This window comes from Myripristis murdjan, chromosome 18 (genome assembly GCF_902150065.1).
Source record: "Myripristis murdjan chromosome 18, fMyrMur1.1, whole genome shotgun sequence".
Taxonomy (NCBI): Eukaryota; Metazoa; Chordata; class Actinopteri; order Holocentriformes; family Holocentridae; genus Myripristis; species Myripristis murdjan.
In genome coordinates, this window is record NC_043997.1 from 17870762 (window position 1) to 17890188 (window position 19427).

The 19427-nt window shown below is 43.5% G+C and overlaps 1 protein-coding gene across 2 annotated transcripts in view; it reads right to left on the minus strand.

Annotated features, from left to right (window-relative positions):
• adgra3 (adhesion G protein-coupled receptor A3) overlaps window positions 1-19427 on the minus strand; it is a 32947-nt gene that overhangs the window by 2005 nt on the left and 11515 nt on the right. For both annotated transcript variants that reach the window (XM_030075884.1, XM_030075885.1), the window contains 16 exons: window positions 15137-15208; window positions 10070-10141; window positions 9756-9827; window positions 9319-9479; window positions 7771-7984; window positions 7044-7208; window positions 6013-6214; window positions 5521-5670; window positions 4669-4827; window positions 4289-4456; window positions 3893-4100; window positions 3438-3646; window positions 3058-3182; window positions 2397-2520; window positions 1540-1685; window positions 736-831 (listed from right to left, as the gene is read on the minus strand). In XM_030075884.1, coding sequence (XP_029931744.1) covers window positions 736-831; window positions 1540-1685; window positions 2397-2520; window positions 3058-3182; window positions 3438-3646; window positions 3893-4100; window positions 4289-4456; window positions 4669-4827; window positions 5521-5670; window positions 6013-6214; window positions 7044-7208; window positions 7771-7984; window positions 9319-9479; window positions 9756-9827; window positions 10070-10141; window positions 15137-15208 — 2343 coding nt within the window. The remainder of the gene's footprint in view (window positions 1-735; window positions 832-1539; window positions 1686-2396; window positions 2521-3057; window positions 3183-3437; window positions 3647-3892; window positions 4101-4288; window positions 4457-4668; window positions 4828-5520; window positions 5671-6012; window positions 6215-7043; window positions 7209-7770; window positions 7985-9318; window positions 9480-9755; window positions 9828-10069; window positions 10142-15136; window positions 15209-19427) is intronic.

Sequence of the window (19427 nt, forward strand, 5' to 3'; positions counted from 1 at the left end):
AGCAAGCAAATTTGTCAACATTTAGTGCAGCAAGGCAACACAGCAGCTTTTTGCATCGTACTCTATGGCACTACAGTACCATTCAGTCTTTGAGAAGAAATAAATGCTTTCATACAAAAACAATTACCTTCATCATAATCGACAATTCATCTTATCACTTTATTTCAGTGGCTACAGCAGAGCAGTTATGTAAAATGCAAAATTTAAATGGAGAAGCTTTGGATAAGATGTTTTTACCAATTTGCGGAGTTTTTGTTCCACTACATTAAATAATACAGGCTGGGTTTGTCTTGCTAGCTGGAAATTAATTAAACACCAAGGACAGATACGGGCACAGATTTCTCAATTAGTTAGCGACGTAAGGCAATCTAAACAGCTGCCACTGTAGGAGAGGGGGAGGGGGGCTAGGTGAAAACAGCAGCCGTTGCTCGGTGCTTGGATGCACAAACCATTAATAGACCTTTATAATCAGAACTTCAGAGACTGAACTTTTCGTACCCTAACAAAAATATCCATTATGTACGAAAGTGACGCACACTCATACACACAGTCTGGCCAAACGATAACAAAGCAATTTCTCCTGAGGACAGAATGGAAAAGAATTGGGAGTGGGTGGAGGGCTCTTTAATAGACAAATACTGTTGCCCAGATAAAATGTGACAGCATTTCCATGAACATATATTGAGGAATAATTGCCTTCTGTACAAATGTGTCAGCTGAGCTAGGAGTACTTACTATGGCGCATTGGTCTGGCTGCCGTAGTTCTTGATGTTAGCTGCCGCAGTGATGCCGCAGACAATGATGGGAATTCCTCCACCGATCAAGTAGAACCTGTTGGAGGAAGAAGTGAACAGGGTTCTGCTTTAGCCCCTGCTTTGGAGGCAGTGAAAATGGGCATGGGCTGGACATCTGAGTCCATCATTATCTCAGGCTTCTACACTGACACCAAGTGGCAGTCTCCACAACAAACATGACCATTGAGAACAAGGGGAATTGGACTATCAACTATATCAATATTTAACATGTAAGTTACAAATTGTCACATGTAAACATGGTACTAACTGCTAAGTCAATTAAAAGAAAAAGCATCAACTTCATACTGTGGCTTAAAACTACACTGAACCCAGTTAAGACAAAATCTTCAGATCTGTTCAAATCTTGACAGTTCAGATTAAATGACTCATCTGCTTGTCGAGGAAACTGCTCATAATACACAAAGACCACAAAGATGAAATTCAATTACAAAATACTGTAGGTGTTCTAGTTTCCATTTACATTACAAGGATACCGCTGATGAAATTTTTTTAATTTGTAATTTAATGCTCAACGTGAACTGATCCATGCTGCAATTTTATATGATTTATGCACTTGGGGATCTTGCTGATGTGAAACTGTGGGACAAAGGGACATCTTTTCCAGTTCTTTGACTTTCTCTCCACTCTGGGGTTCAACTCCCCGTTTTAAGTCAATTACAAAAAATGTGGTGCATACTATGTTCTGTAACTGACTGACTTCTCTGTGGGTGCTGCAGTGTCCTACCTGAGCATGGGCCGTGGTGGGGGCGGCGGCTCGTCCAGCTCCTCATAGCGCTTGGCCTTGCGTGTCACCTGCTTGTATATGTTGCGTGCGGTCACGCCCACCCACAGAGCTGTGGCAAGAGTGGAATAATGCAGCAAGATTCCCACCTGGAAGAGGGTGAGCCATTTGTTTAAGCTGGTGGAGATCTCATTTTGTAATACAACTGCTCAGTTAGTTTGAGCAGGAATTGAGTTTGCAAAATAAAAAGTTCAAATGAGAACTGACATGTATCAAACAACAGAGACACAATCAAACCCTCATGTAAGAATGCCGGACGCCAGTACATGGGTGTGTTTTATATGACATGTGTGACTCCTGAACAGTTTCATCCTATATACCTCATCATTGCATGAGATGGAAAATTACTCCTGAAATTATCAACCTGTGAGTTAAAGCTGCATTCCACAGGGAAGAAAGTAAATAAACAAGCAAGTACTTTGCCAAAATTTTTCCAGCCAAGCAGGCACTTTTTGCAAAAGGAAAATGAATAAGTAATATGGCTCAATACTGAACATGGTGTGTGTGTGTGTGTGTGTGTGTGTGTGTGTGTGTGTGTGTGTGTGTTCTGAGGGTGAGTTAGAACTGCCTGAAGCTATGGAAAGCATCTACTGTACGTTTCTCTGTGTTTCTCCCTGTGCGCCTACAAGTTTCTTGAGTGGGGTGAACTTAGCCAAAGGCAGCCTTTTCTAGATCCTGAAAACATCCAAGAAGCTCTCGTTCATTTTTGACTGCTGCCTGTCACGTCTGGAACAGAACACGCTGTTGTGTTGGAGGTGTGTGGGTGGGGGGATTTTGACGGCTTGGTAGTATATACTCACTGCTTGGCAGACGCTGGCGTAGCGCGTCTGATTGATGCCACCCACAAACACGCCGCAGGTGAGGAAGATGTGCAGGCAGAGGTTGACCAACATGTGCCAACACTTGCGGCTTACACGGACGGACCTGGAGCCACGGGCACATGACAATCACACAGAATTAACACGGGTAAAAATGTCTGCTGTACAAGCATTTACTTGTAATGGACAAGACAGACGGTAGATGGTGAGAATTTCAACTTGAGCTGAAAAAGATGGATGTATATGTAGTTTCATAACCACTCTCAAAAAATTAATATTATGGCCAATAATAAGCATATGTAATCCAAAAGTGGACAAGGGAAGATTGTGGTTACACTGGGCAGGCAGGGCAAGAAATTAATGGGTGCTCAGAGCAAAAATTGCCTTAGAAGATCATCCAGTGGCTATGAAATTAAAACAATGCAGCCAGTAATTAAAAGTATGCTTTTTGCATTACACCATTCTCATATCCTATTTGTTGAGCTGTCAAATTTCCATGGTTGAATGTGAACACTGCCTCCCCTGGGTTACCATAAGTGATTCAGGGAGGTTTTGACTGGGGGATTCTTTGCAGTACATCCTGGTTGAGAATAATGCAACATTTTTCTGTTAGCATTTTTTAGTCAAACCACTGCGATCTTACCTGTGATGGTAGATGTAACTGATGATGATAGTGAGCAGGCAGAGGAGGAGTATGATGGCAGTGGCATAGATAACCGGGTGGAGGGGCTGGATGCTGGGTGAGAAGTACTCCACGCTGCTTAGATCCTGGATAAGACACAAAGTGTATTGGAGTTCTTAATTCATATAAGATCATTATGTCACATCACTCTATGGAAACAACAACCAACGGCACATTGATGTCATTTGTACAGATTGTTCTGACAGCCAAAACAATTCCTGATTCACTGTCTCACATTTGGGAATTTGCTGAAGCACAAACACACTAAACACAATACATTCACAAGAAACAACATCCAACCATAGGCCCTCATAACGGCTGCCGATCACATGAAGTCCTACCATGAGCAGGCCATAGTTGCCGAGCGAATCGCAGGATATTGTGGTGAAGTTGTCGTGGTGGGCCAGGATGCGGCACCCGTCGCTCTGCCACCCTCCCTGGCCGCCGACCAGGCTGAAGTTCCAGCAGGCGGACACGGCGTCTGAGCCGCGAGCGAAGCGGCGCAGGGTGACGTTGACGGGGGTCCGCAGGCCTCGAAGAGCCATGCCGTCTGATCAGCCACAGAGACACGGGTATTAGATTGGAACAAGACAAAACATCCACTTATGTAATAATAACTCTCCTAATCAAATGGGATGGGTTTTTGACCATGTCATGTGATCTATAAAGCAGCCACAACTTATTTAAATTAAAAACAAGAAAAACAATGCAGACTTTCTCATTATAACATCAATGATGTATGACTACACCAGAGACCGTAGAAATCGGTCGGGCATCTTCTCCACCTCAAGCTCACCTATCTTGGCCATGATGACAGGCGTGGCCACACTCCTCCTCTTCCCTCCATCAGCCAGTTGGGAGGAGTTGCCAGTGGAGGGGAAGAACTTGCCGTTGCGGAAGGCCAGCAGGTGGAGCTTGTAGACCGTGTCATCTGTCTGCCCGGGGAGTACAGACTGGGAGAAGAGAGACTGAGGAAGCTGCAGTGACGCCTCCACCACGGTGCTCTGCAGGGATGAGGACCCAGGTATATGATGAAAAATAAATACACAGAAGCACAAACTACGTAATTTCACTGACTTGCAAGTCTTAAGTATCCCTCTATTCCAGTGCTTTCCAAGCTATGGGCCATGGCTTGTTGCAAGTGGGCAACCAAATCAATGGCAAAATAACACAAACATTTTGATGAACTGACCTTGTGCAGTATGCTGGAGAAGGTGCTGGTGGTGTTGCATTTGAAGGTGAGCTGCCGGTCCTGGCCCGGCGTGCGCTCCGGGCTGGGCCTCTGAAACAACATGCAGGTCATACCGTTCCAGTCGCTGGCTCTGACAGCATGGGCCTCCAGCGCTATGTTGGGGGATGTCTGGGAGGACATACAACATGTTCAGCATGGAAAACACTCGCATGTTTATGCCAGCAATTGAAGTTACATTTTTCACAGGGTATGACAGACAATGTGCAAAGTTACTGATGAATGAAAAGGGCTTTACCTCTTCAAAACATCGGAAAAACAAATGAAAATGGCGATTCTAATTCTGTAATGTAACATTACACGGTGTTGCTAACATGACTGACCAGGGAGAAGGCCTGAGCCGTGACCAGGCGGTGGGCAGCGATCTTCTGGAGGCAGGCGACGATGCGGGAGCAGGCCATCGCCTCACGCTGGGCCATCCACAGCACCCTCTCATCAGCCAGCATTAGGTTACTTGCCATGCTCACCATTACCTCACCCAGCTGGGAGACAAGAGAGGGGCAACCCGTGTCAACACAAACGCAAATGCATTATACACTCAGATTATCTATAACCCTAACCCTAACTTTTCAGAAGACATTTTTAAGACTTTTTAAAGTTATCAGGCTAACGTGATAATCCCATTTTGTGGAATAGCCCGAAGCTCTCCATTAATAGGTAACGTAAGTGTTTTTGATCACATCATCACTTTGGCTACAGCTCCTCGAACTGCCAGTCTAAGCCACAAGTCTGTTTCCTGGTGTCGCATTCTCACCCTTCCTCTATAAGGTCTGACTACCCAGGTGCACCACAAAAATCCCAGCAAGAGGTGGAAATCTGATCCCATTTATTTTCAACCCTGAGCTTCAGGGAGAAAAAACCCACATATCTCTCATTCCAGATCCGATCTTATCCCTGCTCATTTTGATTCCTTTGCGGATTTGTATGAGACAAGGTTGCTTTGTTTGGACTACAGCAGTGTGGAAATGAAAGTCAAACAAGAAGACCTTGTCTTTGTCCGTGAACCTGCTAATACACGAAATACAACCATTGTTTTTTACTGTAAGTTCATTCCAGTAACAACATGCAAACCAATGACTTTTCTTTTAAATTACTTATAATCACAACATGATCTGATAAAAGCCTGGTTGCACGTCAGTTTGACGATGTGGAACTTGATGGCAGCTGCTACTTACATCTTTAAACTTCTCGGAAAACTTGCTAAACTTCTCGATCATTTCAGCCACAAAGATTATGTCCATCTTGTCTGAGAAGTTGGCGGCATCAACTGTGCAGACCAGCAGCCGCCGGGCCCTCGTCACCACATTGGTCACATTCAGAGGCATCTAGTGGACAGAGACAAAGAGATTCAGGACTAAAACTTGAAATGGTCTGATATATCAGTATGGACAGTTATCAAGCAAAGAAGGACAAGTGCTAGAGGTGAGAGAGGAAATTGGAAAAATAAATGAAACAGTGTGACGATAACAAAGGAGGGCAAGACGGACAGAAGACAGAAAGGATTAGAATGACGGTGAAGGTCAGAAAGTTACCGAGGAGAAAAATCACAGATTCATAAGAAGGATGTAGATACAAATCAGATCATAGATAAAATTGGTTGAAAATGCAATAAACGAGATATAAAAGATAGACCGTGCAGTAGACCAATTAACCAATCAATCACTGACCTGGTTGATAACATAGAGGAATCTGGTGACGTCCTTCTGGTACTGGCAGCGGGAGTAGTCCTCCTCTGCCCACAGCCCCCCACGGTCACAGCGCCGCCAAGCCCGCTGCTCCTCGCCAGAGCTGCCCGAGTAGATGCCCGCGCCCGATGACAGTCTGTTGCAGGGCAGGTAGGCAGTGATCCCTGCCAGGGTGCGTGGCCACCTGGAAGTACCCAAAGTAATACCAGTTGTTTCCTGTAATGTCTTTGACAGCTGTGTCATATATGGACCAACCTTAGCATCAACTGAACTATATAATGTAAATAACCCAGAATAAAATGTAAAATAAGACGTTTTGCCAAAGGCAAGCACATATTCAGCAGTAGCAACATAATGTAACCAATGAGGTCAAAGCTGTTGAAATTGCTTTATCATGCATATGTTTGACCACAAGGGGGTGCCAAAGGGCTGGCATAGCTGTAAAGCTGCAGCTTCGGAGCACATAAACAATCTCTCAGAACCATTTACATAATAAACACTGGTTCATCCTTCCCAAATGTATTACATTTTTGAGAGCAGATCTAGGTTTACCTTTAAGGTTAAACTGTACAAATGACCAAGTCAGATGACAAAGACAATTTGTCTAATCTTAACAACAAACTTTACCATTAAATAAGCATATTGTTTGCTGCCGGTTCAGAAATTCTTAGTAGGTTGTTTCGAGCCAGACAGGTTGGCTGTGCCTTTACAGCAAGTTTAAAATTACTGGGGAATAAGATGTAGGCTGAACACAGAGTAGTACAGATGATTCTAGTTTGGATCAGACACAAGAATTTGCAAAGGAGCCCTCTGGAAATATTGTTGGCCTAATTCAACTTACCTTCTGTGAAAGGAGATGCCTGACTGATAACCTCAACAATATACCAGCTCACCTACTTCTTTCCTCTAAAATTCAAGTCAGGTTTACAAACAGACTCTCTCACAAGATCAGAAGCAGCTACATTTGACCCTGTGTACTGCCTCTGACAATAACTGTGTCAGTATATACCAACCTGAATTCTCCCTTGTTGTTGGAGACACGCTCAGGACCGCAGTACTTGGCGGAGCTCTCCAGCACCACAATGTGGACAGTCCTGGTGGTATTACCCCTGCTCGTCCTAACCCGACACTCCCAGTTCCCCGTAGAACCAGGCTGGATGTTGGAGATGGTCAACGCACTGGAGGAGAAAGAAGATTTATTCATGATGCTGGCCAAGAACCAGAGTTACAACAAGGCAGTCAGAAGAATAGGCCTTAGGCATTGGTGGACTACCGCTCTCAGTCAAGACAATGAATTTACTTAAGTCCCATGACCCTACTGAACATTGTGTTTTTTGTTTCCTCGACAGATAGGGGCACTTGATTTATCCTACTGGGAAACTGAGCTGTTGTAGCAGCAAGCCAAACTGCAGATACATAACACAGCTAATAAAGAATCAACACACATGTCAAATAATCACACTAAATATAATTACTCCCCATAGAATGAACAGATAAAAAGAGATCTTGTTGTAAACACAACAAACAACAAAACATGCAGGCAACATTTACAGGGGATGACAAAAATGAATGACATCACCCTCAAAATATTTTCCAAGAACAGCGAAGGATTGCAAAATGATGCATCAACCGAAGCACAGAATTATTGAGGCCGAGAGTGAAATCAAAATATGCATTACCAATGACAAATCTACAAGCACAGCCTTCCCACTATTCGCATAAACATCGGCACAGCAGTACCTAGCAATGAGGGAGCAGTTCTGCACCATGCTCTTCTCGATGAAGATGCCTTGAGCAGCGTCAGGCTCCACCATGCGGCCGTCTTGGTACCACAGCACCTGCATGTCCTCGGCTACGAAGGAGGCCTGACACTGGAAAGGCAAACTGTCCCCTTGGAAGACAACTTGTCGCTGGGATGGCGTCAGCTGAAAGGAGGGCAGTTCGAGGGGCGCGTCTGCAGGAGACAGGAAGTCAGAATGGAGTTTTAACATGAAGCAGTGTAACAAAAAGACTGACATTTCAAAAGTAATTAATAAAAAACTGATTAAAAGGATGTGCTATTCATTTCTCTCAAGAGAGTAATTCTCACTTGGTTCTTATTTGTTACAAAAACAAAATTGTAGGTTGTTTTTTTTTAAACATTTTCAGGAAAACAATTCCTTTTTGTCAGCCTTGGCATATTTTGGACAAACAGGGGAAAAATAACAGTGCTTTGAATTCTGGATAGGGAGTAGTTTAGTGCTATTTGTCATTCATGTCATGCAGTTGGCTCTTGCTCGATCTGTGCCATGTATTTCATAACCCCTCACTGTGATGAGTGCCAAACTGATAAGACATGAGCAAGTACAAACAAAGGCAGCAGTGGCCTGCGTGGCCCTTCTCTTATCTTCCGTGTCATTGCACAAGCCCCTGCTCCCCAAACACCGGCTTCTCTGATACCAAAAAGGGAAGAAATTAAAGAGACAGCTCGCCATTTTGACAATACTATCCACGTTATCATTCAACAGGACTTATTTCAGCCTTTCAACATTTTCAAGACTGGACAAATGACACATCAGATAGCTTCACTGAAATGATGAACAATTCCTTTTTGAAGTGTCAGAGCGATTAATCTTCAGTGTGCACAAGTGAGACTGCACATCTCGACATGGCTGTGTTGCCAGCCTTTTCAGTGTGCATACAGGTAAGTATGTATGCTGAATAGAAAATGGTGTGCCAATTTTTTTTTGCTCCTAATGTGAGTACTTGAAATGTGTGAACATGTACAGGACAGGCATGGGGGTGGTGTGAGTGAATCACATATTAAGCAATGTTTGCAGGTAACCTTTAAGTAATCAAATTTTAATATCACAATATTGTCTTGAGAAATTGCAACATTCATTGTCGTTGCCCAACCCCAATTTCTTAAAAAAATATTTTTATTAATCTAAATTCTTCCTTTATCATCTCCTAAATTAGGTGTTTTATATACAAGAATGGCACATTCATCAAAATTATTGTGTGCAATAAGAATGATGTATGCATGCTATTTCTGTTACTCTGTGCACCTGCTCAACTTTAATACAGGTAAGCTATCTCTCTGTGAAATGCTGAAAATATAACAAACGTTTATTATTAGGCTTGGACCTAATGCACAGACACTGATTTTGAATTATAGAAAGAGCACTAGGCTGAAACAAAGTATCTGAGGGTTTCTCCACCGCTTGTATTGTAGTGGAAAAGCGGTATCACTGTATCCATAAACCTATGTGTGTATGTATGCAGATGTACTTCTGTGCGGGTCCGTACCGCAGGTGAGGAGCTCAGGTTTTATGGAGGTGATGAGCTGGCCCTGGAGAGATCGAGGGTAGGAGCACATGGTGTCCTTCACCGCGATGTTTCTGTCTTTGATCCAGCGGAGCAGCCACAGGAGGTTGCAGTCGCACAGCAGGTACGGTGTCTGAAAGTCGCTGCAGATGCACGGCAGCACAGCAGCACACACAAAAAATCATTTCAATGGTATTACACTACCATTGGGGAGGTATCTATTGCAATGAATTGTACTATGCAGCCATAACTTAAGTGACTAATTAGTACAGGGTTTGCCTCATGAACAAAGGCCATCTTGTATTTGTATTTTATTTAATGCTGGTAAAAAAAACATTATGGCTAATTTAATTTTCATGGCAAATAACCTCGGGATCACATGCTTTTAGAGCGACATGTTGACTCCGCCTCACACTTACAGTGCCTTCAGAGATACCAAGCTGTCAAAGGTCCCCTGAGACAACGAGGAGAACATATTCCCTGAAAGGTTTCTGAAAAGAAAAGCACAACATTTGATGATTTATTCCCTTTTATAGAAACTGGTCAAAACAGCTGATGAGGTAATGTGCTTTACGTTAACGAAGGCTGACATAGTCATTGATTATCCAGCAGAAAAACATTCATTATTATAAAAGTAACACAAACATCTAAGAGTTCATAGAAGATAAGAGCAGAATGTCTCATTGCCATCTGACATGAGGGCGATATTAGCAACAGCAATAGGATGACTTACAGTTTGACCAGACTGGTGAGGCCCTTGAAGATGTCCACATTGAGGCAGCCGATGCGGTTGTTAGATAAGTCTCTGTGGTATAAACAGAAAAGAAGCTTCTGGTTTGTTTTGCCCACACTTCGAACAACAATGCAGAATGACAGCTACAACGATCTGAGCAACCATTAATTATAAAGTTACACTAAGGCCATGAAACAACAAGATAAGCCGTGAAAAACCAAATGGAATCATGTGACAAATTGATTAAATCCAGGAAATGTATGTTCAAGTCACTTAAATAAAGCCAGACAGGATTTTCAAAAGGAGAGCCAGGAGTTGACAGAGACAGGCTGAGGCAAAGAGCCCAAAAATTCACTTTTGTCAGGTTTACAACTTTTCGAGATAATTTCAGATGATGTCTGTGTTGGCCTGGGGGGCAACCTACACATCAAAGGCAGAGTAACACTCTGTGAGGTGATTAATCGCCCATGATTAATGTCAAACACGTCAAAAGTGTGTGTTTCTCCTTTAGATGCGACCTGACATGATGTCTCTGGCAAACATCAGATGGAAGTGTCTGGGATTGTTGAGGCCTTTTGTAAGGAATTACAGATTCCAGGACCTAACATGGAAAAGACTGATCCTGCCTCTGTGAATTACACCTAATGTGCAAACATTTCGAAACAGCTTGGAGGGGAAAAGCAATCATTCACTTGAAGCTCCATGTCAACCTCAGTAAACTTTCCACTAATACACATCAGCAGCACTTCAATAGTCAATTTCTTTTAAACACTGTGTCAGGGAAGAGTAAAGCAAAAGCAACGCAGGTCTAAATGTTTAAGCCACATCAAGTTGGCTGAAACAAGGTTGACATATGTGATTATAATTCAATATTTACATTTTAGGCTCTTGCATTCAGCATGGCAGTCGAGTAACCTTAAATTCTTAGACTGCCAACATCAAAAGCAACCAGTTGCAGGGTTCCCAAAGTTCAAAGTCACAGCACCCAGGCAGCAGCTGTAACAAGTATTCTTCTGTTCCTATTAGAGTGATCATATGATAGAGAAGTGCCAAGTAAAGAAATAAGAGCCAGGGAAAAAAAAGGTAGACGATTACTTCAACCCACAAGCAAAAGTATATCCTGTGGTGATGGAGGAATATGATACTGACACAAAGTGATACCTGGAAAATGACTGTCAGGCATATGCTAACATCCAAGCCTCTTTAATTATTGTTGTTGGTCCTTAAGGTGGCAGCTGGGGAATTTACTGTGTGAGGTTATTAGTTCCGCTTGGAGAGGAAGAAAAAGCCGCCTTTTGCGGGCTTGCCAATTCGTGCTAGCATTATGTGTCAGGGGAAGGATAATGCAGTAGCAGCGAGGGAGGGGGGCTTCCTTAGCTAAAGGGATAAACTTTCATCTTACTTTATCGCCTGGATTCGAATACTGGGGTTACAAGTACTGCACTTCAAAGGATAGAAGACTTGGGAGATGATTTTGAGTGATGCGTTTATTTAACATGAAACTCATTTTCACAGTAAACATTATTCAGTGTTGTATTGTCATGCAGTACAACAATAAATGATAATTTATTAAAGATCACGCAAATAAACGTGTCAATCACTGATTTTTCTATTGCTGTTATATTGACATAACCCAATAATGCCAGTAAAATAATAATATTTCAGCTAATTTCTACTACTCTCCATCTGCTTTTCTTTATGAGCCTGGTGGCCCAGTGTTCATTGCCAAAGTCTAATCTCACACACAGTCTTTTGGCCACAGGCATGTAGCAAATTAACAGCACAGAGGGGCGTTTCAGTGCAGTGGCTTCAGTTGTTGTGAATGATATGAAGAGCAGATGCAAAAATAGCCCAATGTGATTAAGGCTGAGGCAATGGCTGTTCAGCTGTTGATGGAATGTGGGGTGAAGGGGGCTGAGGCCAGTGGGATCCATAGGCGACATATGCGTGTATGCATGTATGTGTGTGAGAGAGAGAGAGAGAGCGGCAGAGAGAGAGACTGTGGGCGAGTGTGCATGTGCATGCATGCATTGGGTGAGTATGCCTGCAACAATCTGTGTGTAAAGAGATCTCAGTGGCTTAAGGGATAGACTTGCCTTTCCCCCCGCGGCTGTAACCAACAGCTCACCCTACACCTCAGCTCCCAGCTCTAATAATGAACCCCAGACAACTGGGACCACCAGGCACCACCTGACCACCACCAGATCAGATGTTAGTCCAGTCGTAAGGGTGTATAAGGAGAGTTCCCGACGCCAGTCTGTTAGTCTCCTGACGCCAGATTTAACTTGACAACTGGGTTGACTGTCTCATTACTTAATGAATGTTTATTTTGTTTGTTTATCCATTGAAAGTTGGCAAAGTATGCAGATTCTTTATCCGTCAATGTCCTGCTTCATATTTGCCCAATTACATGGACATTTATACCTGTAAATAGGTCTGGGCTGCATACAAATATTATACTGATATTGTGATATGATACTAGATATCATCAGGGATTTTGGATATTATAATATTATAGCTGTTCTATTATTGGCCTTCACAACATTAGTTATTATATAGCCATTACCGGTGATTATTTATCAAAAATGTTATTGTGTAAATATTTAGGGAAAGCACGAATAATCATCCTCACGGTATCGTCACAATATCAACATTGAGGTATTTGATCAAAAATCTTGTGATGTTTGATTTTGTCCATATTGCCTAGAACCTACCTGTAACTACTCGTTAAAACCAGTCTGCTATAGTTTGCCTCTGAAGCAGGGGTTTGGTGAGGGTAATGTGGTTTGCTCAACAGCAGCTTGACAGTAGTTGTTGAGGGATGAGAGTGTTATTCTATTAATCCCCCTTCCATCAAAATATTCCGCAGCCAAAATTTCCGGATCGTACTCTTTGAAGCGGGTTCCCGGGCCTCTTTTGTGTTCATTGACAAGAGCAAAACTGTTCACATGGAAGATGTCAAATATATCGTTATGTTCATGATTTACTACTGTGCTGTAGTGATGTTGCATTTGAAATTCCTCTGAAAGGAGGAAATTGCTTTCACGTGGACTAATGGAGATACACTGTGACGTCATGCAGTCGCAAGCAGAGAATAACGCTTTGTTTTTCACACAATTACCTTCCTATCAATCTCTTGACTGAAAGATCTTCAAAGAAATTTGTGTTTGCAGTTGCATGCTCCTATTTTTAAAACTGCATTGATAGTTCCCGGGAACTCAAGAGAGTATTGATGTTACAGGGACCATTTTGAGGACAGGAACTCAACCCATGGAGCAGAAAGAGCAATTGGTTCCTCTGGTGGAAACAGGCGTAAGGCTTTCCGGTTCAACAAAAGGGTTCCTGAGTTCTTGGGACAGTTCTTGTGGTGAATCCTATAATAGCCAAATGTCTACTACTTTCTCTTTCACTGTCCCCGTTGCTCCTCTTTGACAATGCAGGTAAAACCAGCAGCAGCATCTCTTTGGCTCTCCAAATGACACGCCTTTAAATGAGCAGAAATCTAATTAGGCACTTCTGAGGAGGGAGATGGAGAGACAGATGGAGAAAATAAAGACTGGCTAGAGGAGCTGCAGACAGAGACAGATAAAGAGGAAGGGACAGGGCTCAATCTATGTCAAAGCCGTCTGACGGAGAAAGGCAATGTGTATGTCCATGTCGTCCTCATTGCCAATTAACTCCCCTGCCATCTTCCAAAAGCTGAAGAAAAAATGTCAAGTGGATTTGTGGGCCGGTGCCAACACTCAGCACAGGGCTTCTGTGTGTACATTCCAAGGGTTCAGGACACCCGTTACCTCATCTTCTCCTTCACTCTTTTGCTCTTTCCACTTTCAGCCATTTTGCTCATGGAAAATGCCACAACAGCCGAGAGAACAAAACCAGCCCTTTGAAATGAACTGAGACATGTGGGGGGGGTATTTTGAGACGACCAAACTGTGCTCTGGAAGACGCACTGCCATCACTTTTAGGTGACTCAAGTGATGACAGGGAAATTGTTTATGATTATCATGCGTGGGAGGCGAATTTAATATGCAGAGGACATATAGGTATGAAGGTATGAATATGCAACGGGGAGGGGGAAATGAGGCAGTGTCTGCGCCAAGGAGCTGACGGCCTTCCTGTCTCGCTCTCATTGCTCCGCAGCAGCAGCCAAACTCAAGTTTACGTTGGCAGCAACTGGGTACTGTTGGATGATTCCAATTCATGCCGTGTTCTCCCTCTCTCTCACATACACACTCACACACACATTACACACAAAGACAAACACACTACTATACAATCTGGCCCACACATAATATGTATATCTCAGATGGATTCCTACCATCCTATTGTATATGTCCTCTGCATATTAAAATGACCGCCTATACATAATATTCACAGACACTACACTCACACACACACTACACTCACACACACATACACACACACAAATGGATCCCCACCCTCCTTTCCTTGTGTGTGTGAAAGTGGATAGGGCCTCATGCTGTCTGGAGTGGTCTCTGGCAGAATGCCAGCAGGGCCTTGAGAAAGCCAAGCATACGAGCAGACTGCAGCTTGACCATGCTCCCTTATAGACACGGGATCCATTATGGACTTGCTCGCACATGCACAGCAGGCTGCGCATATAGATGCGAACAACAACTGCTTGAAACACAAGATGTGTGATGAGAGTCTCTGCTGAAAGCTGTCAAGCTGGTTTTCCCTAAATCATATTAATATCCATGCATACTGTACAGGCAAGGTCCAAACAATGTATAGACTCCAACAGAATTTGTCAGTGCAAGGAACCGAAAAATCTTCAATTTTAAAGCAAGAATAACCAAACAAAAGTCCCTGTCTGCAAGCCCATCATGTATCTTTTGACTTGCAGTTTTCATAAACCCTAATGATCACATGGCAAATAACGATAGCAAGCACTCCATCTCGCCTTGCTATGAACTGCTAGAATTGAGTTATGCTGGCTGAGGGGGACTTAATGTGGTATGCATGCAGAGTATGCAAAGACACCTGCAGAGAGCACATTAAAAGATGACACCATGAAGCTGCAGAGGCTCCACAACTACTCACAGTCTTTTGAGCGCTGGCAGCCCAAGGAACGCTCCCGGCTCAATGCGACTGATCATGTTACTCCGCAGGTCCCTGTCAAAAAAGGGGGAGAAAAGTTAAGGTCTAAAGCAAATTACACAGCAACAATAATAAATAAACACCCTTGCATAGATTTAGTCAGACTATGTCAATGTATTTTCCAATTCTGGTCAACCTGGCTCTCTGTAGAACATTATCTTACTCTGGGTTTCCAAGTGAATAGAGTTAAGGATGTATGTGCCATTCTTAGGAGCAGGTAGGGATTCAGTATTATGGAAACTAAACCTGGGAGTTTCCTGTTAGGAGACAACCTCTTTAACCACTAGGGTTACCCTGCCATTTTTTTTTTTTTAAATCAGCAGTTCAGTAGGCAACATCACTATGAAAAGAGAGAAGTTCTTTCGCTGTCTACCTAATATCACCACAGTAACCTCATAATTGTTTGCTGTACACAGTAGAAATCTATGGTGCGCACGTGGCTCTTATCCCATGGGCCCACCAAGCAGAGCCCCAAATCAATCATCACTACGCAACTGTCACTTGACAGCCTGATCCCTAGGGGGCTCTTGTCCGCTCACATACACAAACGCACAGGCACACACCCGTGCATCCACTCACCCACAGGCTTGCTCGCTCTCTCTCTCTCTGTCACGCACACACACACACACACACACACGCGCACGCACATCCGTTCACCCACAGGCACTCACACACACACACAGAGGCACTCGAGCACCCACCCACAGAGGCCCTCACTCACCCCGACACACACTCATACACCCCCGGCAGGTTCAAAGGCTTGCGGTCACAGAATACCTGCGGTGCTCACCTGCACTGGCACTGCCTAGTCACTCATTACTCTGTGGGTTCAAGGGGCTTGCTAGTCGCCACCTGAGCCCGCACAAAGGCCTCTGGGTAACTCTGTCCGTTTGATGTCAAGGAGCTGTCATCTGAAGGTGGGTGGGACGGGGGTGCGGTGCTATGGCTAGGTCATAGACAACAAAATCTATTGCTAGTTTTAGCTTTTGATGTGAGCTAGCAGAACTGGCTTCCCTGTACAGCAGTGTTGACAGAAAAATGAGAAAAGAGAGTACAAAGAAATCAGACTTCGGCTCGTGATATAGGCCGATACAAAAACCCGATAACCCCCTATTCATCTGAGTCTGGCTTGACCTGGCAAAAATCCATCTTACATTCAACAGCTCCTTGATCAGCCAGCCTTTTGCCAAGGCAGGACTGGTGCCAGCCAAAAGTCAAATTTCAAAACATCAGTGCCACAGCTGAGCAGCAAATCAATCCCAACATTAGTTATTCACTCCCTGAAAAAAGGGATCCTGGTTGAAGAATGCAGGAAACAGCCTCAACAATACAGAATTGTTCTGGGCTTAATTCAATCTCTAATTGAATGACAAATTTATGATTACTGTCCGTTTTTTCCCAGAGTCAATAATACATTCACATGCAAACCGAATGCTTTTCACAATTGCCATTTTTGCATCTGTATGTATAAGAGGGGGGAAAAAAATCACCAGAAGTTGATGTTACTATATTTATATTACTATTTGATGCCATTTCAAGTGCAATGAGGTCAAATCAACATTCAGTCATGATCAGTAATCGTGATGGGGATGACTGACTGAAGGGTGCCTGCAGACTTGTCTAGAGTAATTCAAAATACTACTACTATCACTACCATTACGACTGCTAATCATTATAATAAACACTGGGATAGCTTGTGGATACACTGTGTGGGAGGCGAGCGCACCAGCCCATGTGTAACCATAGCTAACTGCTCAGCAGCTCCTAAAAACTGCTGACCACAAATGACCTGGTACCTATTAGCTCTATTCTCAGCAACATGCTGAGTTTTTGTGACATGCCTCAATGAAGGTTTATGGCTGCACAGGTCTGTTTGTCTCAGAGCTTTTCTTAAACTTGGCCTAAAATTAGTCTTTTGGAGTCATTTTATTTTTACATGGAGGATTTCTTGAACAACAGTGAAAACTGGAGGAAGCAGAGACTGATGGTGTGAAACAAGCCTTCAGCCTGGAGCAAAATGATCGATGGCTCCTTGTTTACAGATCACAAGTCCTACTGAAGCCATAAAAAAGAAATGTCTCTCTCAATAGTTAACTCTGCCAAATCTTCCTCAGTCTCAATTATAAAACAAAGAAGAGCCTTGTCAACAGTACCTGAAAATGTTAATATCACTTTTCCAATGGTGCACTCCGGCAAAGCACGCCATTGTTACAATTTCCATTTCAAGCCAATTCATAGTTGCGTGTGTTATGCAAGTATATTAGTACCATTGATGAACAGATAATCAAGTCTGCAGGAACCACAGACACTAGAGCCGTTATCCTGACTCTTTTTTCCGTAATAAGCATTCCTCCAACAGCAGCGGATTTCGGAAAGAATTAGCATGTGACGGTTGCCTAGCTTTGGTTCATATTCCTGTGAAAAGGAGTGCTAATGGGGATTCTGTGGGGCTTATTTCCAAGCAGGGACACCTTTGGCCCTAAGAAAACACAGTGGTCTCCACAGTTACGCTGCAATTTCACGCAGAGCGCTGGACAGGCCTAATCGATTCTCCCCCCCTTTCTCTGCCACTCAAAGCCAGCTGCTGTCTCAGTGTTCACAACTGCATACAGGCAGTCCAAATGAGGGAGAGTTTCTTTGTTGACTGTGGGCTAAGAAAAAACTGAAGGAGGGGTGAAAGGCAAGATTGAGCGCCTCAGCGCATTCAGACAGACTCAGGCAGCAAATTCTGTTTTTTCCCCTCTACTGGAGTTTGGGGAACGGGGAGGGTGAGGGGGTGTAGCAGTATTTGAAGGAGGGAAAGGCTTCAGCATGCAGCCGAGTTGGCTGTGTGTGTGTGTGTGTGTGTGTGTGTGTGTGTGTGTGTGTGTGTGTGAGTGAGAGAGAGAGAAAGAGACAGAGAGAGAGAATCATACTGCCGACACCTCTGGCCTTGGCTTGGCCTCATTACAATGACAAAGCAAGCAAGCAGGCAAGCAAGCTTGTTTGCTTCACTGGACGTGGGTGGATGGGAGTGGGGGTGGTGGTGGTGGGTGAGGGGGGGTTGTAGACGCTGTAGACAGACGCTACGACAGGCAGAACCAAGTCTACAGTGGAATTGACTGGCCGTTCACAGACAAAGCACAGAAGCACCCTCAGGGCTTCCTTGGTGCAGTAAGATCAAAGCTTTTTACACTTGTTGATTCAGCACACAGCCTCCTGTTTATCCTCTGGGCCTCAGCTCTGAAAACTAACATCTGACCTAATTCAAAAGTCCAGAGGGAATTCTCCTGCAAATCCATAAGCAATCTGGAGGCAGATGAACGTCTCATTAATATGGGAGTCAAGCAGAGAAAAGGCATGCAGGGCAATTTCACACAACTCAAAACCAAAAATTATGACCACAAGATGAGAGGAATACTGGAGAAAGAAATTCTGCATGTGTTTCATGCCTAAGAGATACAGAATCATGAATCCACTATTAGAGCGTTCACAAAAATAGATTTATGTGCATTAACCCTTATACACTTACCTATAATCCCACTACCATTCATGACTTGAGCTGTGTATGTCCATACTGAGGTGGGTAAAATGCATCTTTTTTCATTTTGGTGTTCGATTCACACTATGCCAGTGTTTTCCAACCGGGAAAACATGATTTTTCATCAATGCTCTCAAAAGAAAATTTTGAAAATGGTCTGAAAACACAGTTGCCATGTAGTGTGGATGGAATACAAATACAGTGTTTTCTTCGCTTAGTAGGGACATAGCCTACAATATAGATCCACAAGCATCAAGCATCTATGATATCAAACAATTGCCCAATACCCAATTTTCCCTACAGGATCAGCAAAGTATTTATGATGCTGTCTACGATTCTGAATTGCTGCCATGTTCACATGTACATCTTCACCTACTTGGCAGTGGTTTCTGAACGGATAGCAGTGCACTAAATGTGGCCAAAAAGGCCTCATATACACTACTTCCCACAGATTTCTGGCCTTTTTAACAAAACCTGGAAAAATGAAGGGGAACCATACTCTTAGAATTCCCTATCAATGCAGTCATGTGTTATTGCAGCCTTGGGTAAAAAGCGAGGCCATTAATGGTCTGGTTATTTTATCTGCATGAAGCCATTCCAGAGTGATAAATCACCCACAGCCCGTATATGTAGGCCCAGAGCCATTTCCTTGACATCTTGGGGGGAAACATGGGTGATGACATTCCAAACCCCAAAGTCATAGTTGCATGGCAT